Source organism: Nycticebus coucang, chromosome 18 (assembly GCF_027406575.1).
Source record: "Nycticebus coucang isolate mNycCou1 chromosome 18, mNycCou1.pri, whole genome shotgun sequence".
Taxonomy (NCBI): Eukaryota; Metazoa; Chordata; class Mammalia; order Primates; family Lorisidae; genus Nycticebus; species Nycticebus coucang.
In genome coordinates this window covers 34891911-34914537 of record NC_069797.1, presented here as the reverse complement: position 1 = coordinate 34914537, position 22627 = coordinate 34891911, and the positions used below count along the sequence as shown (strand labels likewise).

The following is a 22627-nucleotide window of genomic DNA, read 5'->3' as shown; positions in this document are numbered from 1 at the left end:
TATTTCATCTAAAACGTGCACAGTGATGGCAGTCTCCCAGGACTTTTTTTTCCCTTTGAGACAGAGGCTCACTTTGTTACCCTCAGTAGAGTGCTGTGATGTCCCAGCTCACAGCAACCTCAGACTTCTGGGCCCAAGTGATCCTCTTGCCTCAGCCTCCCAAGTAGCTGGGACTACAGGTGCCTGCTACAGCCCTTGGCTATTGTTAGAGGTGGGGTCTTGCTCTTCCTCAGGCTGCTCCGCAACTCCTGAGCTCAAGCAATCCACTTGCCTCAGCCTCCTAGAGTGCTAGGATTATAGGCATAAGCCACCATGCCCAGCCCTTTCCAGGACTTTTTTTTTTTGAGACAGAGTCTCGAGCTATCGCCTGGGTAGAGTGCTGTGGCATCACTGCTCACAGCAACCTCCAACTCTTAAGTGATTCTCTTGTCTCAGCTTCCCAAGTAGCTGGGACTACAGGCACCCGCCACAACACCCGGCTATTTTGTTGTTGTGGTTGCAGTTGTCATTGTTGTTTTAGCTGGCCAGGGCCATGTTCAAACTCAACAGCCTTGGTGTACGTGGCTGGTGCCCTACTCACTGAGCTACGGGAGTGCTATGGCACTATCTTAGCTCACCACAGCCTCCATCTCCTGGATGTAAAGGATCCTCCTGCCTCAGCCTCCTGACAGGAACATTTCTGACTCACACAGGAATACCACTACTGCTTTTGAAGAGCAAAAAGTTGATGTTTATTTCCCCCCAACTTGTTAATTTGAAAACTTCTCAAATCTATATAAAATTTGCATGGATGGGACAATAAACACTCATCTGTGACTCATCTAGATCAGTTGCTAACATTTTGCAGTGTTGTGCGCCATCTATATCTACATATCTGTGTGTACATACGCACAGACGCACTCTGTACAAACACATGTACACATGAACTTATTTGTTACTGAACTATTTAAGAATCAGTTGTAGACATCATTACATTTTACCCCTAAACCCTTTAGCGTGTATCTCCTAAGAACATTCTCCTATACAAATACAGCATAATTGTCATAATCTTAACAGTCTATTAATATCTTACAATCTGTTAACTAATATACATCCATAATTCTCCAATTATCTCAATTCTGTCCTTTATAGCTATTCTTTTACAGAAAAGGGTCCAGCATCCAGTCCAGAATCACAAATTGCATTTGGTTGCCATATTTAGTCTCCTTTAACCTCAAACAGTTCCCAGACTATTTTAACTTCCCCGATATTGACTTTTCTTTGAGACAGAGTCTACTCTGTGCCCTCAGTTGAGTGCCATGGTGTCATTATAGTTCACAGCAACCTCAAACTCCTGGGCTCAAGCAATCCTCATGCCTCAGCCTCCCAAGTAGCTGGGACTATGGCGTGCACCACGATGCCCGGGTAGTTTTTCTATTTTTAGTAGAGATGGGGGGTCTCACTCTTGCTAGGGCTGGTTTTGAACTCCTGAGATTAGGCCATCCATCCTCCTCGGCCTCCCACAGTGCTAGGATTACAGGCGTGAGCCACTGCATCCAGCCTGATAGCGACATTTTTGAAGAGTCCCGTCCAGTTGTTTTGCAGAATGTGGTTTTGTCTGATTGTTTCCTCATGGTTAGATTAAGATTAAATTTTTTTTGTTTTTTTTAGCAAAATGCCACTTGCATGCTGCTGTGGGTGCCTTTTCATTGCAATGCCTCCATTTCAGATGTGAGAAAGCTCTGGCTGGGCCTTGTTGCTGATGTTTCCCTTTTTTTAATAGTTACTCTGCATGCACGCCGTACCTCTGGAGTTCTGGGCCTTAAGGACATTTCAAGCCTGGACATATATAGGGAAGAAAGTATATGTGTTCTGTGTCCCAGACCCCCGGATCCCTAGGGACAGGCAGTGGGGAAGACTCAAGGTGCTGACAGATGAAGCCACAGCTTCAGTCTTGGTAGAGTTCACTGCCAGGGATGGCTGCTGGCTGTGAGACTCTAAAGCTGGGCAACTAGGGCTGAGGTGAGGACTTCTTCCCACCAGGAGCTGCAAGTGGTCCGTGGCCAGACAGTTCCTCAGCAATGGGTCACCTGCCGCTGCGGCCACTCTCTGCTGATGCGGCTGCAAGGGAAACAATAGGAGGGCTGAGGGGGGTGGCCATGCCAGTGTAGCCCTCCAGGAAGGAAGGGACAGCAAGTGGACAGAGATAGAAAGAGGGAGCCAGAATGAAAAAGTACAAGACAGAGGGGACACACCTACCAGAGAAGGAAAGAAAATCAGAGAGAAAAACACAGAGAGACAGAGAGAAACCAAGGGAGACTCAGATATAGAGGCCCACAGAGAAAAGAAAACACCAGCTGATAAGCTTCCCTAACAATTTACAAGCTTGTTTCTGAGGCTCTTTGGCTTTGGGATTTGGGACAGTGAAGAGTGTCTGTGTTTATACTGGTCAGACTCCAAAGGCACAAGGTTTTCCCCCAAGGGGCTGTGTGGGGTCACCTGCTCAGTCTGTATTTTTCCTAGCACAGCACTTCTTGGTGCCCAGAAGCCAGGCCCTGGGCCAGCAGTTAGTTCCCTGCTCCAGCTCAGAGCGTCTCTCCTTTTTTTAGAGGGCTGTCAGCAGTGAAGAGGAGAACCGGGAGAGAGTTGAGAAGACAGAAGAGAGAATCCAGAGAAAAGAAAGCATTAGAAATAGCCTTCGCTCTGGAGGAGGGAGATATCCAAAATTCCAGAAGCTGCCCAGCGGGTGTGACCTCAGTTAATAATAACAGGCCAGGGTTTTCTCACGAGAAAAGAGATCAGGAAGGAGGAGGAGGGAGGGAGAGGGGCTGCTCGGCCCCTAGCCCGAGCGGGATGCATGCAGCAGCAGGGGTCCTGCCAGAGCCAAACCCCTCTGGAAGCTCTGGGGAAGGGCTCTGTGAGGGAACAGTAATGGACAGTAATGTGCTTTTCCTTGGCAGGAAGAAAAAACGTGGAAAGAGCATGGCCAGGGCTCTTTTCTGGCATCACACCTAAACCCAAGTGAAGAAGCCCCTTTCTGCCCTCTGCTCTTGGCCAGAAAAACAACCACTTGTTCCTGCCTCTTACTGAAGAGATGGAGAGGGGTCAAGGGGCGACACAGGACATCCCGCAAACTCTCCAGCCATTCATGTTGCTCCTTCTCGCTGGGGCAGGTGAAGACAAATCTCCGCTCTGGGGTGACGATGGTGAGGCCAGCTTTCCAGCGATTCCCTCGGATGCCCTTGGGGAGGTCTTCATATACCTCATACCCCTGCTCATTGCTCCCGAGAAAAACCTGGCCCTGCTCAAAAGCATCCTGCAAATAGACAGTACATGGTCGTCTGAGACCGCCCCAGGGGGAGAGGGGCCCCTGAATCCCTGACGGCCCCCACGTTTTATTTGGGGAAAAGGGTGTGAGCATCCCTGCCAAGATTTCTGCTAGATAGGACCCAAAATTTGAAAGATTAAAACACCCTAAAATAAATCACACACATCATCTGTTAAAAAGATACTTAACAATGGGGTGGTGCCTGTGGGAGCCAGCCCCATATGCCGGAGGTGGCAGGTTCAAACCCAGCCCCGGCCAAAAACTGCAAAAAAAAAAAAGAAAAGAAAAAGAAAAAAGGATACTTAACATTCACAGAGAGTTTATTAAATTAAGCACAAGGAATTTAAGTGCTTTGTATGTAATAACTCATCACAGAAACCTCCAAGAAAGGCATTCTTGTTAAGCCCATGTTTCAGAGAAAGACACAGAGGCACAGAGGGGTAAGTACTCTTGCCCAGGGCACACCATTTTGGGTTTGAGACCAAGAGCCCAGGGAGCTGTGTTCTAGAGTCCACAATCCTAAGCCCTGTACTTCATGGGTGCCAAGGAGGGAACACATCTTATTTAACTACGATTGACAGTTTTATGCATGCTCATAATTTCTGAAGGTGAGAGGTGAGAAAAGCTTCTGAATGGGAAAAGCTTTCATGTACAGGTAATGACTTAGAGAGAAGCAAGGGGTAGAGGTCTTCCTCCCCAGTGTCTCTAACCCTGGGGCTCTGGGAGATGTGTTCCTTTGTAGTTTCCCCTGGTGTCCCAGACAAGCACTGATGCAGCTTCATCTGGGAACGCCCTGGGGAGGGACCAGGTGTGGCTCTTACCAGGGGGTTCTTGTAATAGAGCAGCCTCCGCTCCTGGGAATCCAGGGCAAACCACCTTTTCTTAAAAGGTTCTCTCTGCTGCAAAAGAAGGAACCTCTTACCAGGGATGACAAGGCCAAGGGAGCACATCCTGAGGACAGAGGTCAGGGGCCAGCCCAGGCCACGCCAAGGAAGCTGGCCAGTCCCACTGGTTCTCCAGCCCAGCCTCCACAGTCAGACACCCTCCTACTTCTCCCTAGAGCCCAGGCTCTAAGGCTCTGCCCACCCTCCTGCCCACCTCTACCAGCTTCATCCTGCTGCCCCAAGGTGCTGCCTTGGGTTGGAAGAGGTGCTTCCCTCTTTCTCAGGCTGTGGACAAAGACGTCTCAGAAAAAGGAAGTTTGGGAAATCAGAAGTGGCTGCTGCACAACAAGGCTGAAAGTGCTGGCGTTGGCCAGATTCTGATCTAAGTCAAGGGAGAGAAAGCCCTGGGGGAAGAACCACAGGAGGGGCTGTGCCCTGGCTAGTGAAGGAAGGGAACCCAAAAAACCTCAGACTTCTTCTTCAGCTGCCCAGGCTTGCTTCCATGCTGACTGCCTAACACCTTTCACTGGCTTCTTAACAACTCAGCCCATAAACACATCAAATCTTTTTTTTAAAAAAGCACTGAAATATTGCTGCTTCCAGGGAAATTTTTAAGGGAGCTCCCCCTGCTTTTCCCCTCCTTTTCCTTCCTGGTCTCCTCAATGGACTTTGAACTTTGAGCCCCACCACACCCAGCATCTGCCCCTCTGGACCCTCCAGGAGAGAGGAGGCTCTGGGACACATTTCCCTTCCTCCATAGATAAGTGGGAATGAGCAGCCACTTGGGAGTGTGTGCTGGGACGGTGTGCACACTTCTCCTGGGTCCACGATTCTCAGAGCAGTCACACTGTTCTCAGACTGGTCACCAGCCCTTGTGTCCCTTGGACAGACCTCACAGGCCCCAGGCATAGACCACAAGAGTCCTGGGAAGCCCAGAAGCTGTGGCCCCAGCAAGTCACTTTTCAGCTCTGCTTTCCCAGGGGCAGAGCCAGTTAGATGGAGGTAGGAGGAGAAAGAAGCTGATGTGGGCAACCCCTAAGGCTGGGGAGAAGCACCTGGGGCTCCCCGTCAGCTAACACCTAGTCTGCACATCAGACCATGAGCATTGTACTCACAAACTCACAAACATCAGCTTACTTCCCTTCCTCCCCATCCCAACCCAATTCCCCACCTCCCAAGTTCTGCCCTACTGCTGGCTGGGACAGGGCCAGGTAAGTTCCCCAGGGAGTGGCAGAACATACCTTTGGGCCAGTCTTTTCCATGAAGCCTTGTTTGAGGTAGTTCCTGGTGAGGAAGGGCACGAGCTGAGGAAAAAGAAACAGATACTGGGCGGTGCCTGTGGCTCAGTCGGTAAGGCGCCGGCCCCACATACCGAGGGTGGTGGGTTCAAACCCGGCCCCTGCCAAACTGCAACCAAAAAAATAGCCGGGCGTTGTGGCAGGCGCCTGTAGTCCCAGCTACTTGGGAGGCTGAGGCAGGAGAATCGCTTAAGCCCAGGAGTTGGAGGTTGCTGTGAGCTGTGTGAGGCCACGGCACTCTACCGAGGGCCATAAAGTGAGACTCTGTCTCTACAAAACAAAACAAAACAAAACAAAAGAAACAGATACTGACCCCCGATGCCAAGCTTGGCTCTCCAAAGGGGAAGTTTGGAATGGGGAAGCATATGTGCTATGTGCCCATGTTTCACCAGGTTATATTTGGAAAGTAGAAAGGATGTAATATTAATATTTCAACAATGCCAGTCAACAGCACCCCAAATGTCTACGCAGCTTACTGGCATGGCTGAGGCTTGGTTCATGGATTCCTTCAGTAACCCCTGGGTATGGACACAGGCAAAGCTACCAGGAGACCCTCTTGATGTCAAGGAGCACATTCCAAGGATACAGTTCTCAGCCACTCTGTGAAGTTGGTATTATCAGCCTCATTGTGCATCTGAAGAAACCAGTCCTCGGAGAAGTGGTCAGGGTTTTCCCGAAGTCACCTGGCTGGTGCACTAAGCACTGGGGTTCTGGACACTTGACTGGACTCCTACCACCACGCTGTGATACTAAAGTATAAACGTGCCAGAGCCTCTGAGCAGGCTGCTGGCCGAGATCTGGTCACTGGGAGGATTCCAACCTGGTCACTGGCAGGGATTCTGACACAGGGCTATAAGGAGGTGACGGCGGAGTGGGTATACAAAGAGTTCTGGACTCGGAGTCACGAGACCTGGGTTCCAGCTCCGGTTCTGGCCTCTACCAGCAGTGACCTCAGTAAGACCTCTGGGCCTGCTTCTCCCATGTATAAAGAGACTGGACCATGTGAGCTCTAGGGTCCCTTCCAGCCTGCCATCCTGTGCTCAGAGAAGCTTCTAGGAGCCCTGAAAGGTGGGCACTGTCCCCGTGGTGACAGACCAGTATATTGAGGCTCTGAGAAGTGAGGTGACTTGCCCTAGGTAACACATCGGGTTCACTGACTTCGGGGCCCAGGTGCCTTTCTTACTGCAGGGCCACAACCTCACTGGCACCCCTGGGTTTCCAGCATCTGGAGCCCTAAGCCTGAGTCAGGCTGGGGTTTGCCCAGAACCTCATACCACACACAGACACGGGTGGGAGAGAAGACAGAGGAGACAGGTGGGCTGGGAAGACAGTGGATAAGAGGTCACAATGGTGGATGAATGTGGCAAGAAAATGTTGAGGACATTGGCCAAAGACCAATTTCCTCCACACGGGTCAGCAAAGATGGGAAGTCAGCCCAGATTAAGAAGGCTGAGGTCTGCACTTTGCCCTCCCTTCACTCCAGTCAGCAGTCTGCACTCTCAGCTGCTTCCCCCACCCCCTCCCGGCACTAACTAGTTCTGGATACTGACTCAGTGGACAAACCTCTAGCCTGACCCAGACCTTGCTGGGACTGTTCCCAGAGAACTGCCAACTCAATGCCTCACCAGTGCAGAGAAGACCCCCTTCCAGACCCCTACATCCTGCAAACTTTGGAATTAAGGACCATTTAGGCTTTCAAGGAATGTCTAACAGTTAGGAATCAGAAAATCCCAGAAAATCCTCAGCACCACCATCACTTATAAAATACTCTCTGTCACTTATAAAATCCTCTTGGAGGGGAGCCCTAAAACAGGGACCAAACTATAGCACTTCAGAGCCGGAAGGGGCCCTGAAGATGACCCAGACCAGCCACCATCTTACTAACAAGGAAACGGATCCTCAGAGAGGTACCGTGGCCCACAGAAGTCACATAGCAGGTTAGTGACAGAGCAGCCATGAGAGGCCTCCTGGCTTATGGCAGCATCCTCTGCACCATGCCATCTCTGGCCCAGCCTGAGAGGTAGATGGGGGCCCCCGATGTCTGGAGACAATCAAAATGAAGTTTTCAGACTCACCATTACCTTGGCCCCAAAAGGCAGACTTGGTCCTAGTATGGTTGTAATGGGCAAGGAGGGCCCCTTGGCCTCTCCAGAGATCAGACCCACAGGGCAAAGGGAGGATGTTAGGAAGGGAAGAGCACCTTTGAATATTCACTTAACTTTCTCGGGACTCAGTTTCCCATCAGTAATAGGAGAATGATCACCCCTGCCTAACTGCCTGCTATAAGAGATTACTAAAATAAAAGGGATTGTAAGATCAGATGGGCTCAAAAGCACTTTGTAAGCAGAATGTTAGGGATCCTTTGTACATTTTAGTGGAAGAAGGTGTCAGAAAGAGATACCCAAATGCTGAGCCCCCTTGACATGTGGCTAGCAGCTGTGCATCCCGCAGGGGAGAGACTGACATGCTTTTTGGAGGCCTGGTTAGCACCAGCTCCCATATGTGAGGCTGTAATCCCCCAGCCTCCCTAGGAGATCACCTTTGGTTTCTGAGGTGCCCAACCCTCAAGTCTAAGACCTTGCTTGCAAGTCTTCAGGGTCAGCAGACAAGGAGAGAAGGAGAGGGCAGAGATGAGGCTCAGAAGTTAGGGATCACAATTAGCTCACCTCAGACTCTGGGATTTCAGGAAAGGCCATTTTTAGATATTGCAGGCGGGCTGCACGGAGGGCATTGAACCAGTCCACTATCTCCTGTCGAGAAAAAATGCAAAGGACAGCTAGTGAGATGGGGCAGGGATAGGAGGCTGAGGAAGGCAGGAAGCTGCATCCAGCATCTGCACACACCCCGCAGCTCCACCGAGGGGAATCAGGAAGGGGGATAACATGGGAAGCCAGTGACATGGAGAACCCCAGAGCCAGGAGAAAGGGTCGGGATGAACTGCATGACATTCTGAAATGGCCTAGGAATGAGCTTTCATTTCTAATGTTTGCATGAACCACCCGGGGATCTGGTTAAAATGCAGGTTCAGATTCAGTAGGATTGGGGAGGAGCCTGAGACTCTGCTTTCCTAAGAAGCTCTCAGGACATATAATGCTATTGGTTAGTGGAATAGACTTTGAGGAGCAGGGGCTAGGAAATCACTATTCTGAGATGTCAAAGGTAGGTGGGGAGTAGGTGCGCCCGGAATGCTCTTCCCATGGGAATGTCCATGGCCCAGAATGCACATGGCCTAGAACAAAACTGGCTTAGCCTTTTCTGCTGTCCCTCTGTGAGATGGTATTCCTCAGCAGCGTGGGCCCCCATTATCTCCCACCTAGAAAACCACATATCTAGCTGGCCTTGATCTGCTCTCAGTTGACCCTCTCATAGCAGCCAGAGTGATTTTCTAGTTACAAACCTAATGCAGTCTGGCTTAGAGTCCTCTCTACTACCCTCAGGAAAAAAAAAAAAAAAGTCTAAGTTCTTTGGTATGACCTACTTTGTCCTCTGAGCACCCCCAACTTTTTGCAACATCCCCAAACCCATGCTGTTCCCTCCTCTTGCGAAATTGTGTCCCCCACCTCACTCCCACACATAACTTTTACCTAGAACATTTTACTATCCTGAATCAGTTCATATATTGCAACACATTTTGGGGTGCTTGCTTAGCCCAAGCCCTGCTTCTGTGAGAACTGCCCCTCCCATCCTCACCTGCCCCCAGCTTGCAGCCCCATTCCCTAGCTATCATCCTGCCCCTCCTTGGCCACAACAACTGGACCAGGGCTGGACCATTATAGAAGCTGGACTGGGATTATCAGATTCTTTCTCCCAGGAATTTAGAATTGGGAGGTGAAAAGACTTGTTCAAATAGTTGCAGTGCTGGACTTTGATGTAATATGGTGATAGGGAAAGTCATTTGAATATGGTTTCAGAGAAATGAAACCATTTCCCTCCCTCTCTTATAGGTCAAACATACAAGGCTAGTAGTCCAGGGTTCTAAGCTCTCTTTGTGCAGAACCTTATTAAGAACCTCTTTAGGGGCTCGGCGCCTGTGGCTCAAGTGGCTAAGGCGCCAGCCACATACACCTGAGCTGGCGGGTTCAAATCCAGCCCGGGCCCACCAAAAAAACAATGACGGCTGCAACCAAGGGATAGCTGGGTGTTGTGGTGGGTGCCTGTAGTCCCAGCTACTACTTGGGAGGCGGAGGCAGGAGAATCGCTTGAGCCCAGGAGTAGTTGGAAGTTGCTGTGAGCTGTGATGCCATGGCACTCTACCCAGGGCAACAACTTGAGGCTCTGTCTCCAAAAAAAAAAAAGAATTTCTTTAGGTTTTAGGCACTAAAGCAAGGGGGCCAGCCCAGAGAAGAGGCCCCCAGACCTTCTCTCCTGTCACAAACTGTGTAGTGATCTTGGGGCAATGTTTATTTGGCTCCTGAAGTTTTGCTTCAATCCTTGAGGCAGGTTTTCCTTTAGCCACAGCCCCCTTATACCTGTCCACTTCACTTTTAAGTGACCTACCTGGCTCCTGAAGACATGAATTTGCAGCCCCCACTACGCCGGGCTAACAGAGAGGCTGCAGCCTCAACTGAACAAGAACACTTAGTCTCACACTGACAAGTGAGAGGGAGCCAGGTATCCCAAGTGTCAGAGGCCTAGGGCATCTCTGCAAAAGTCCTTGTGGCAGTGATTGGCATGAAGGGGTGGCCACCAGTGTCTAGACATGGGGGCAACAGCAGAGGATCCTGGACCAAGAACTAGGGACCCCCTCATGTTTTCAAGACCACACAAGACCTGAGATTCTGGTAAAAACAAAGGAGGGAGTCAAGGTAGAGGACTGATAGGAGATTTCTTGCTAATTTGGGGAAGGGGACCTTTGAATTTAGAGAAACAAAGAAGTGTGACATTATTTTATCCCTGGTGTTAGAATAGTTTCTCTCTCTCTCACTCTCTGAGTTTCTGATTCTAATCTCTCAGGAGTCTCAGTCATAGTTTTTGCCCTTCAAGTAAATATATCTGTATTTTTCCCATCTATGGCTCACCTTTTTTCTTGTAAGGTGATAGAGTCTCACCTTGTTGCCCAGGCTGGTCTTGAACTCCTAAGCTCAAGAGATCTTCTGCCTCAGCCTCCTAAGTAGCTGGGACTACAAGCACACACCACCACACCTGCCTCCTCCATGTCCCCTTTAAGCAGGATCAAGTTGGCTTCTATGAAGTGTATTCACATAATTCTTTTTTTAACCACTAACCTACCAGGATTTTTTTTTTTTTTTTGAGATGGAGTCTCATTCTGTCACCCAGAGCTAGAGTGCAGTGACACAATTATTGCAGCCTCAAACTCCTAGGCTCAAGTGATCCTCCTGCCTCAGCCTCCCATATAGCTGGGACTACAGGTGTGAACTATTACACCCAGTTAATTTTTCTTTTTTTTTTTGTAGAGATGGGGGGTCTCGTTCTTGTTCTGGTTGGTCTCAAACTTCTAACCTCAAGGAATCCTCCCACCTCAGCCTCCCAGAGTGCTAGGATTACAGGCATGAGGCATCACGCCCAACCCTGAGACTATTGAGAGAGTCTCACTCTGTTGCCCTGGAAAGACTACAGTGCTGTCATGTTACCTCACTGAAAAATAAGTGATCCTCCTGCCTCAGCTTCCCAAGTAGCTGGGCCTATACACTTGCACCACAGTGCCTGGGTGATTATTTTTTTGGGAGACAGAGTCTCACTATGTTGCCCTTGGTAGAGTACCATGGTGTCACAGCTCACAGCAACCTCAAGCTCTTGGGCTTAAGCAATTCTCTTTCCTTAGCCTCCCAAGTAGCTGGGACTATAGGCGCCCACCACAATGCCTGGCTATTTTTTTTTTTTTTATTGTAGTTGTCATTGTTGTTTAGCAGGCCCAAGCTGGACTCAAACCCACCTCCGGTGTACGTGACTGGCGCCATAACCACTGAGCTACAGGCTGAGCCCTAATTTCTTTCTTTTTTTTTTTTTTTGAGACAGACTCTCACTCTGTTGCCCTGGCGAGAGTGTCATGGCATCATCATAGCTCACAGCAACCTCAAACTCTTGGGCTGAAGTGATCCTCCTGCCTCAGCCTCCCAAGTAGCTGGGACTACAGGTGGCTGCCATGATGCCTAATTTTTCTATTATTAGCAGAGATGAGGTCTCTCTCTTGCTCAGGCTGGTCTCAAACTCTTAAGCTCAAGCAATCCACCCACCTCGGCCTCCCAGAGTTGCTAGGATTACAGGTAGAAGCCACTTTGCCCAGCTTTCTGAGACTCTAATTCTAACAAGCTTCCAGGTGATCCCAGTGCTACTGTCCCAGGCACACACATTGAGAAGCAAGGTCCTCAAGTGCACTGCCACTTGATCATCTATTGACTCCTCCCCTCATACTTGGGATCTCTGGCCCTATCTGGTTTGTCAGTCTTGGGCACAGTAGTTTCTGCTAACTGGATGCCCACTGGTGGCTGTGCGCTGATACACCCACAGCACTGGCCAAATTCTTTTCCCTGCTCTTGCTCCATCTTCCTCCTGCCTCTATCTCAGGCCAGGAAGTAACAATAGATTAAGGCAAACAGTAGCACCAAATCTCGAGAGGCAGTTGACCACAAAAAATGAGGGAGGGAGGTAGAGTGCTCGGCCTGCCGATTCCCGGGGTGCCGAGATGAGGGCTGAGGGGGCTCTCCAGTCATCTCACCTTCCCATTTTCATGGTACACGAACAGGTTCCTGGTGTGTCCTTCTCTCCTGTAGGTGATCTGCAGCCCGTGGGGGTGCCCTATCTTCTCTGTCTGGAAGGTGGCATTCAAGTCCTTGATGCTAATGACGGCTTTAGGGTCTTTACCCTGAAAGAGAGAAAGAGGATATTCAAGATGCTTATAGTCAGCAGGATGGCTTCCAGGCCTTAATGAAAGCAAAACCAATTTGTAACTTTGTATGTTCTTGCTTTTATAGCAAAATGCATTGGCCAGGTGCAGAGGCTCATGCCTATAATCTTAGCACTTTGGAAGGCTGAGGCAGGAGGATCCATTAAGCCAGGAGTTTGAGGTTGCAGTCGGCTATGATAATGCCACTTGCCCTCATGCCTGCGAGCAACAAAGTAAGATCGTCTTTCCAAAAAAAAAAAAAAGGAAAAAGAATAAAAAAATAATTTAGATCAATATCACTAATATAAAAATGTAAAACTATCCATGATAATTCATCAGTGAGAAATACCAAGTTACCAAGTCCTAGAACAGGAGGCATAGCAGAAACCTGTTAATATAAAATTTATACACAAAGGCACATACACACATAAATATACAGACATATATTAATATGTATAATTGAACATGAATAAAAAGTATAAACAGATTTACACCAACACTCTTAACAATAGTTTTCTTGGAAGATTGCTGGAAGACTTTCCTTCTTAAAAATTTACTATGACAGAGGCTGGTGCAGTGGCTCACATCTGTAATCCCAGCACTTTGGGAGGCCAAGGAGTGAGGATCACTTGCGGCCAGGAGTTCACAAGAAGCCTGGGCACCATAGTGAGACCCCATCTCTATAAAAAAAGGAAAAATTAGCTGTGCTCAGGAGGCTGAGGTAGGAGGATCGCTTGAGTCTGGGAGTGTGAGGTGGCAGTGAGCTATGATGAAGCCACTGTACTCTAGCTTGGGAGAGTGAGAAAAAATTACTATGAGAAATACTAAAAATACATAAAGTATATCTAATTTTGTTCATATTCCTCCTTTTTTTTTTTTTTTGCAGCTTTTTGCCGGGGCTGGGTTTGAACCCACCACCTCTGGCATATGGGGCTGGTGCCCTACCCCTTTGAGCCACAGGCGCCACCCTCCTCCTTACTTTTTAAAAAAGAAATATGACTTATAAGGCCACTCTCTTTGACCGAGATTCACCCTGTTCCATCTCTTCCTCCATTCTCTATGGAAAGCATGCTCATGAATTTGATGCTTATCCTTCTAGTTCACTTTTTATACTTTTACACATGTACACACCTAGGCATATATCTGTGAACAGCATGTAGTATTTTAATTTTACATAAATGGTATCGTCCTATATGGATCACTCTCCATCTTGTTTTTCTCATTCAGCTGACTGTCATTTTTGAGATCTACTCATGTTGAAATACACCAATCTAGTTTGCTTTCATAAATGATTATACCAAAAGTTATCAATCTATTTTCCTGTTAACCTATGTTGAGAAATTGTTTCTGATATTTTGCTATCATAAGGAATGCTGCACTCAGTGTGTGCCCCTGGTACACATATGTGAAAATTTCTGCAGGTCACAAAATACACGTAGGAGTGGAATTGCTCCACACAGCTTCCACTTACTGGAAACTGCCAAATTATTTCTGCTGGATGGCTCCACAGTGTTTGTACCAGTATTTACTTCAATCAATAACACAGAAGAGTTTTGCTTTCCCCATATCATCACCAACACTTGACATTACCAGATTTAAACTTTTTTGCCCATAGGATGGGTATGAAATTACATCTCATTGTTAATTTTCATTTAAACAACTTTTAAAAATATGCCCATAATTTTTATTTTATTTATTTTTATTTTTATTTTTTGAGACAGTCTCAGTCTGTTACCCTGTGTAGAGTGTCATGGTGTCATTAGAGCTCACAGCAACTTCAAACTCTTGAGCTTGAGCAATCCTCTTGCCTCAGCCTCCCAAGTAGCTGGGACTACAGGTATACAGCACCATGCCCAGCTAGTTTTTTCTATTTTTAGTAGAGGCAGGGTCTTGTTCTTTTTTTTTTTTTTTCCGTAGAGACAGAGTCTTACCTTACCGCCCTCAGTAGAGTGCCATGACGTCACAGGACTCACAGCAACCTCTAGCTCTTGGGCTTACGCGATTCTCCTACCTCAGCCTCCCAAGCAGCTGGGACTACAGGTGCCCTCCACAACGCCCAGCTATTTTTTTGTTGCAGTTTGGCTGGGGCTGGGCCTGAACCCGCCACCCTACGTATATGGGGCCGGTGCCCTACTCACTGAGCCACAGGCACTGCCCCAGGGTCTCGTTCTTGCTTAGGTTGGTCTCGAATTCCTGAGCTCAATCAATCCACTCGCCTTGGCCTCCCAGAGTGCTAAGATTACAGGAGCGAGCCACCATGCCCAGCCTTTTTTTTTTTTGTAGAGACAGAGTCTCACTTTATGGCCCTCGGTAGAGTGCCGTGGCCTCACACAGCTCACAGCAACCTCCAACTCCTGGGCTTAAGCGATTCTCTTGCCTCAGCCTCCCGAGTAGCTGGGACTACAGGTGCCCGCCAAAACGCCTGGCTACCTTTTTTTTTTTTTTTTTTCTGAGAGAGAGTCTCACTCTGTTGCCCAGGCTAGAGTGCTGTGGCATCAGCCTAGCTCACAGCAACCTCAAACTCTTGGGTTCAAGCAATTCTTCTGCCTTAGCCTCCTGAGTAGCTGGGACTGCAGATGCCCACCACCACACTCAGCTAATTTTCCTATTTTTAGTAGAGATGAGGTCTTGCTCTTGGTCAGGCTGGTCAACTTCTGGGCTCAACCAGTGCACCCACTTTGGTCTCCTGCCCAACTCCTAGGCTCAACCAATCCACCCACTTTGGTCTCCCAAAGTGCTAGGATTACACGCATGAGCCACCGCCATATTTTTAGTAGACTGAATTAACCAAGGTAGCAGAATGTTGTGCCTAACTCTCAGTGGCTGAGATTATCCACAAGATAAGACACCATTGATAAAATGTAGACCTTAGTGGGGTGAGAGCTCAGTGCTCAGGGAGGGAACCCCTTGCTGGTCCGACCTCTTACCTCTTCCTTAGTGTAGTACTTCAGGAGGCCTTCTCGTGCCAGAAGGACAAACTTTCTTCTCAGAAACTGTGCGTTGTCCCTTCCCCGCTTCCATAGGAATCCTTCTCGGTTACCTTTACCACCAAAGATCAGAAAAAGTGAACATCGTGACCTTGAGGTACATAAGCAGCTCACAAAACTCACAGGGTCTCAGGGTGGAATGAACCCTCTACCTGTTGCCCAAGTATGTCAACTGAACTTGGCTATTTCATCTGCGAGACACAGAGGTCCCATCTGGGGCCAATTTTGTGATGTCCTATCATTGCAGTTAGATTTCCCCCACTGTGCAAAACCTTCCTTCCTGGCTTTCCATGGCACAAGGCTAGCTCATAAGAAGACCTAACAAACCCTTAAGATGCCTAAATGCTGAGAAACTAGACTGACTTTGCAAGAGGCCTAAATAGGCTGGGCGCCACCTGTAGCTCAGTGGTTAGGGTGCTGGCCACATGCTCAGGGGCCCTTGAGTTTGAACCCGACTCACGGCTGCTAAACAAAAAAACAAACAAACAAAAAATAGCCAGGCATTGTGGCAGGTGCCTGTAGTCCCAGCTACTTGGGAGGCTGAGGCAAGAGAATCGCTTGAGCCCAAGAGTTTGAGGTTGCTGTGAGCTATGACGCCACGGTACTCTACCAAGGGTGACAAAGTAAGACTATGTCTCAAAGAAAAAAAAAAAAAGAGGCCTAAATAGACATGGGTCCACCCAAATTCAGAATAACATTAGACTGATGAAACTTTAGGAGTAATTAGTAACCTCTAGGCATCTGCTGGTTTGAAGAATAACCTGTATTTCTGATAGCCAGGAAATCTGAGCATTGGCTACCTCTGGTCTTCAGAGAGTGGTTCTGAACACTCCTCTCTGTGTGGGTCAGCTTGGACTTGGGGCAGCAGGGTGAAACTGCCACAGGTCCAGGGCCCTGCACAAAGGCAGAAAGGAAGGCTGAGATCCAGCCCATGCTCCTCATCAAGCCTCAAACTGCACCAGGAGCAACATTAGCCAGGGGCAGGCAGTGGGAGCTCAGTGGAGGTATCTTCTTGCAATTTATACCAAGACTCTGTGCATGCTGCAGGCTTGTGACCCTGTAAGGACATGTGAAAAATATGCTTCTCAGCTCAGCGCCTATAGCTCAGCGGCTAGGGCACCAGCCACATACACTGGAGCTGGTGGGTTCAAATCCAGCTGGGGCCTGCCAAACAACGACAACTACAAATAAAGAAGAAAAAAAAAAAGCTTAGGCGTTGTGGCAGGTGCCTATAGTTCCAGCTACCTGGGAGACTGAGGCAAGAGAATTGCTTAAGCCCAATAGTTAGAGGTTGCTGTGAGCTGTGACACCACAGCACTCTACCCAGGGTGACATAATATGACTCTGTCTCAAAAAAAAAGAAAGAAAAATATGTTTCTCTGCTGCTCAAATCATAAAATCCCACCAACTGATGTGTTGTTATTTAAAAGTCAAAGGAACCCACACTTGATCTCTGTGGTCAAAGCAAGGGCAGTGGGCATCTCTTGGATGGGTCTTGCTGCTAACACTCAGGTACCTTATTTTCTAAAACTCATTAGAACATAGATCTCAGAAGATCATGAAAATAAGTTTACCTGGGGGTGAGATGGTTTTCCCATCAGTCATAAATTCCTGTCTCTCATACTTAGCTCGAATCCATTGCTCCTTTAAGACCCTACAGGGAGAGAACTTTTGGTCAGCTGTGTCTGGTGCATTCTTGTCCCCTAGTAACTTTCCAAGCCCCTGCAGTTGGGAGTGGAAACATCACAGTAGCTACCTTGCTGCCTGCTCAGGCTACCCAGGCTTTCTCAGTCTCAGTACAGTTAATATTTGACGACAGATAATTCTTCATTGGGAGGGGTCTGTCCTGTGCTTCATATAGTAGCATCTCTGGCCTGTGCCCATTAGATACCAGCAGCATACGTTTCTCTTTTGGGACACCCAAAAATGTCTTTAGACATTGCCAGTGTCTCCTGGGTGAACATATTTCCTCTAGTGAGCCATAGGAGAGCCACTGGGCTGGGCTTTTCCAACCCCAGTCTCAGGTCTCTAGGTCAATGAGACAGAGAGTGACTCCACCGGGCCGTCTACACTGTCTGCTCCCGCTACATGTTGATGAGCTAAGCCAGGAGAGTCTAAGAGCCTCTTCCTGTGGCCTGCTCATGAAATCTGGGCATGCTGCTTTGGAGTGGTCTTGGGATCTGACCATCTCCACTCTATAATTTACCCACTGTATGACCAAGACCAGCTTACTTACCTCCTCTGACTCTGGGGAATATATACCTACCCCCAGGGTTGCTGAGATGTTTAAATGTATGTAAAGGGCTGAGCATGACACTTAGCATGTAGCAGGTATTTATTGCTACCCCAATCAGATATTGTCACCCATGACCCCTGCAGAAAAACCAGGCAGTCAAGAGTAAATTTAATTTAATTTTTTTCTAAGTAAATGTTCCAAGGTTATATGACCTTACACCATAGCCATGAGAATGACCTAGACTAGGGCAGATGGCATTCAGAGCTCTGGGCTCTCCTGGACTGTGCGAATGAAAAGGACCAAAACGGTGGGAGAGACTGATGGGAAGCCCTCTCCAGGGCCACACTGGGAGGTGTAGCCTGGCTCTGGGATATGACTTTGTTGCTAGTTGCCCAAAGCCAGATTGGCTGGGAGAAAGATGAGGACCGAGAGTCAGAGAGGGTGCGAGAGAACTGATCATGTTTGAGCTCCTGGCCTGGTCCTTCCTAAGGCAGGCTCCAGCTTGGTCCTTCCTGTTGTCTGATCCCCAGAACCCATAAAATCCTCTTCTGCCTAAGTTGGTTTAAATTGTGTTTCTGTCACTTAGAATCGGGAGTCCTTCCTAATGCACAGCCCTCACCCAGGACATGGGGATGGGTCACAGGTTCAGAGCTGGGAGAGGGAATGGAGACCAAGGGCCACCAATCTGGGACCTGGAGGCGGGGATTTAGAGAAGTTTCAGAATTGGGGAGGGAGGCAGCCATTAGTACTCAGCTAAAAAAGGTTAAAGTTCAGCCTGCTATTAGAGCCGTGACAAGTAACAAGTATGTGGTGCCAGCAGAGATCCTGGCACATAGTAGATGCTCACTGAGAGCTTAGAGAAAAGGGCAGGAGGCGGCAGACAGGATGAGACAGGCCCTCTTAAGTTGAGCTAGCACTTCCTGAAGCAGGGCAGGGCCTGGCAATATTCTGAAACTGACAATGGAGACATGGATTAAAACCAGCATGTAAGGTGGCATGTGAGAGGTTTTATATAAATTATGTCATGTAATCTTTACAACCATGCTGTGATGCAGGCAACATGGTCTGTATTTCAGAGATGAGCATACTGACAATCAGAAGTTTGGTAACTTGTCTACCTCCTTACAGCTGGGTAGGGTAGAGTCAGGAAATAAAAGCAAGGTCTTCTGAGTAGAAAGCTATGCTTCCCCAGAAACTCTACCTACATCAGTAGCCCTTGGGTTGACTAAGTACTGAGAAATTTCAAAACCACCAGGTACAGTTGTGTAGTTTGCGCACTGCCCAAAAGTACCCTGATGAGGCTACGGAGCCACGATGCAGCTTGCTCTCTGTTTACCAGCCATGCCATGAGAGAGATACCTTCTCATTTACACAAGGTACTAACTAGCATCCCTCTGATGTTCCTGAAGCCTACAGATAGTGAGTCTGCATCTCTGGGAAGGAGTCTCAGGCTTAGACATTCTAGACCTACAGAGGTCCAATATTACACTGACCACCCAAATCCAGGGCACCTGAACCCTCCTTCATGGCCCCCGTCATATCAGATTCTCCCAGAACCATAATATAGTCACCCAGGCCCTGATGTCAGACATCACCTGACGTCAGGGCCTGGGTGACTATATTATGGGCCAGGTCCGCCTCTATAAAACTCAGACTTTTCATCTATATCATGGGGGTAATAGCAGTACTTATCTCAAAGGGTTGTTGAGAGAATTAAATTAAGACACATAAGCATTCACCATAGAGCCTGGAACAGAGGCAAAGCTTAATAAATATTAGTAGCTATTATTATATTTGTGGTTATTATTTAGGGATTTGGAGCTAGGTTACTTGGAGTCAACATAAGCTTAGGTGGGACAGCCCAAGGGCATATTACTCAAAAGGAACTAAGTGAAACACACTTAAAATTAAAATACCAGCATTTATCTTCTCTATCACATTAGTCACTATCTATAGGCTTCAGGAACATCAGAGGCAGAGAGAAAACCCCCCCATTTTACAGCTGTGAAAACTGAGGTCGAGAGAGGGGAAGTGACATGCCCAAGCAATAGAAGTAGAAAGAGGCTTAAACTAGGTCTTTTGTGTGCTCTCCATGATAGAACCAAAGGCTTTCCTGGATCTTTCTCTTCCATAGAACAGACCACCACAGACAGAGTAGGGCTAGGGCAGAGGCAATCAGGAATACCCCCTCGCCCAGTCCCTAAGGAATCACCCACTCACAGGCAGTCGTTGGCCTGGGGGATGTAGTAGAAAGCCGGAACTCTGGCTTCAAACTTGGCTTTTACGCGGAGGTTCCCATTGTGGGTCATAAACTGCAAGACAAGAACAACTCGAGGTAATATTAGAACTTGAAAAAAATGTGAAATGAAACTGTGGTCTGCTCAGAAGGCCATTGGTCTCACTGACTTCTACGCTGAGTCAGAAGAAACTGCCTCCCAGGAGAGGTCCCACTAGGCTTGTTCATCCACACTGCTGAGAAGGCCCATCCTGGACCAAAGAGGGTAATAATAGTACACCACACATAGGCACAGCACTTGACAGTTCTTACATATTGGCTTGTTGGATCCTCCCAACAATTTAATACTATCATTCTCATTTGAGAGATGAGAAAAATGAGACTCAGAGAGGTTAGGTGACTTGTCCAAGGAAAGCTGACATTTGAACCCAGGTCTGACTCCAAAGCTCATATTCTTTCTCCAACTCCCTCCACAGATGGCCAGGACCCCCAGCAGCCCTGAAAGTCTGCAGGAGACCAATGTAGTTGGAGAATGGGAGAAGAAGCAGGTGCTGGGCCCACAGAACACACTGGTCAGGATGATTAGCAGGGCCCCTCGGCACTCAAGAGACTCAGAGGCTGATGTGCCCGAGTGGCCTTGGTAGTATGGCATAGCTGGGGTGAAGGCAGGAACGGGAAGAAACACCAGGTTGTTAACTCAAATCCCTTGGGTAGAGTGAACCCTATTCTCTTCCTCTGCAGGGCCTGCTGGGCGGTGTCACAGGATTTGCACCAGCTTTGGACCCAGCAGAGCAGAGTTCAAATCCTGACTCTGCCATTTATTCCCTGAGCAACCTGTGGGATCTCACCTGTAAAAGAGGAAGAAAATGTAACAGGGGAGTTAGAAGGCACAAATAAAAACCCTGCCAGTCTGGCTCAGCACCTGGGGCGCCAGCCACATACACCAGAGCTGGCGGTTTGCATCCAGCTACCACCAAGAAATAGGCAGGCATTGTGGCGGGCGCCTGTAGTCCCACCTACTTGGGAGGCTGAGGCAAGAGTATCGCTTAAGCCCAAGAGTTAGAGGTTGCTGTGAGCTGTGACGCCAGGGCACTCTACCCAGGGTGACATAGTGAGACTCTCTCTCAAAACAAACAAACAAACAAACAAAAAAACACCCTTCCAGTCTATTTGCTGTTTTACTGGTTTCCCCTCAAGAGAACCAGGTAGTCCTCTTCCTGGCTGGGCTAGTGGGTGTAGACCCACAGACCTTTCCCTTCCCCATTCCAGGACTTCTGCTAATGATGCCAGCACCTGTTAATTGACTACCTGTTCTTGGTCCAAGCCTACACTGAATCCTTACAGCAGCCAGCTGTAAGGATTTGCTAGAAGCTGTAGAAACCAAAGGGTCACAGCTGGGATTTAGTAAGTAACTCTAGGCCCCACAGGTTGGAAATAAGCAAGTGATGGAGTCAGAACTTGAACTCAGGGCCTCTGTCTAAGCCACTAGAAGAAATGCCCTTGTTTGGGCCTCAATTTCCTCCTCTGTAAGCATAGGAGTGTCCCGCCCACCACCTCCTCCCCAGCTCTGCCTCGCAAGGCTCTTCACACGCACGCCCTTGTACCTCCACAATACTGTCGTCCCAGAAGTCAAGTCTCACAGATTTAACTTTGCTGATGTCGGGGAAATTGCGATGGACGCCGGAGCAGTTGAGGCAGATGAAGATGCCCAGCTTGTAGGAGGCCCAGTCAGGATCTGTGGGGCGAGAGGGCGGGAGGGGAGCCGAGCGGAGAGCAAGGCCAGCAAACCAAATCTGGGCAGGGCTCAGGGACAGGCAGGGTCTAACAGGATTCTGGAGGCGCCTGGCACCCCTTCTCTCTTGCTCTCCCCACCTACGGGTAACTAAGTTACCATCAGGGAACCTTTCGGTCAGCCGGGGCACCGTGGCGACCACAGTGATGGTCTTGGAGAGAGTCTAGGCGAGAGGCTGGGGCTGAACTACGTGCAGTACCAGGCCTCGGGGGAACCGAGAGGAGGGCGCGGAGGGAGCGCCCCGCAAGTGGGGAGGTCTGAGTCAGGGCCCCTGGGCGTCCACGGGGTCTGGGCGCTGTGCAGTGGGAGCTGCGGGAGGACCTCGGGGCGTCCCGGGCCAGGCAGAGGGCACGGGATAACCCGGAGACCTGGATCCGAGGTCTGGGGTCCCTGGTGTGTGGGATGTTAGCGTCCCAGGGCATGGAGCGCGCCTGGGTCGAAGGGAATACACCAAGATCCGGGGCCCAGGGAGCAGTACCCTCAGGGCTCCCGGCTGTGGGATCCTGGGTCAGAGTCCGAGAACAGGGAAAGATCCGTGTCAGGTTCAGAGTGGGGAGGTTCGGGTGGGCGGGGAGTCGGATGCCCACAGGACTGCGGCTCAGAGGTTCACAGTCTGGGTGGCAGAGGGTAAGGGTCCGAAGACGTAAAGAGTCCCCACTGGGTCCTACGGGGCCGGGGGAGGGTCCCAGTATGGTGGGAGGGAGGAGTCCGGCGGGCTGGGGTCCGGCTGGGGGTCCCGGGCTGCACGCGCCGCCGCGCCCTTACCCGCCGCCCCGCAGTCCGCGCAGTGCGCGTTGCCGGTGCCCGCCGCCTGCAGCAGCTCCAGCAGCCGCTTCTTGTTGCGCTCACGGTCGCCCATGGCCCGCTCGGCGGGCTCCGCGGAGCTCAGCCCTGCAGCCCCCCGGCCGCTGACGGCCCATGGTCCGTACGATCGGCCGGGAGGCAGGACAGGGTCCAGCCCGCTGCGTCCCAGCCCCGCCCCTCCAGGACTTCCCGCCCCTCCCTCGGCCAGCCCCGGCCGGCCCTGAGCTCCTCCGACCCGC

The 22627-nt window shown here is 49.4% G+C and overlaps 1 protein-coding gene across 2 annotated transcripts; it reads right to left on the bottom strand.

Moving 5' to 3' along the window:
- Positions 1-697: 697 nt before the first annotated feature.
- Positions 698-22547, bottom strand: ADAP2 (ArfGAP with dual PH domains 2). 2 transcript variants are annotated; one of them, XM_053569305.1, is made up of 11 exons: positions 22350-22547; positions 21397-21527; positions 19777-19868; positions 16895-16974; positions 15261-15373; positions 12166-12312; positions 8156-8239; positions 5433-5495; positions 4129-4206; positions 3060-3295; positions 698-2100 (listed from the first exon to the last, which is right to left on the bottom strand). In XM_053569305.1, the coding sequence occupies exons 1-11, from the start codon at positions 22441-22443 to the stop codon at positions 2055-2057; spliced, it is 1164 nt and encodes a 387-aa protein (XP_053425280.1). In that variant the 5' UTR covers positions 22444-22547; the 3' UTR covers positions 698-2054. The 2 variants fall into 2 exon arrangements, with proteins under 2 accessions (XP_053425280.1, XP_053425281.1); XM_053569306.1 differs by having other exon boundaries at positions 3067-3295.
- Positions 22548-22627: the final 80 nt, after the last annotated feature.

What these genes read in the sequence shown, in the direction of transcription:
- ADAP2 (XM_053569305.1), bottom strand. Translation starts at nt 22,443, where the DNA reads ATGGGCGACCGTGAGCGCAACAAGAAGCGGCTGCTGGAGCTGCTGCAG. An exon ending in GGGACGACAGTATTGTGGAG is followed by an intron (nt 19,869 to 21,396) that starts GTACAAGGGCGT and finishes CTTGTCTTGCAG; the next exon opens with TTTATGACCCACAATGGGAA. An exon ending in TCTATTACAAGAACCCCCTG is followed by an intron (nt 3,296 to 4,128) that starts GTAAGAGCCACA and finishes GTCTATTTGCAG; the next exon opens with GATGCTTTTGAGCAGGGCCA.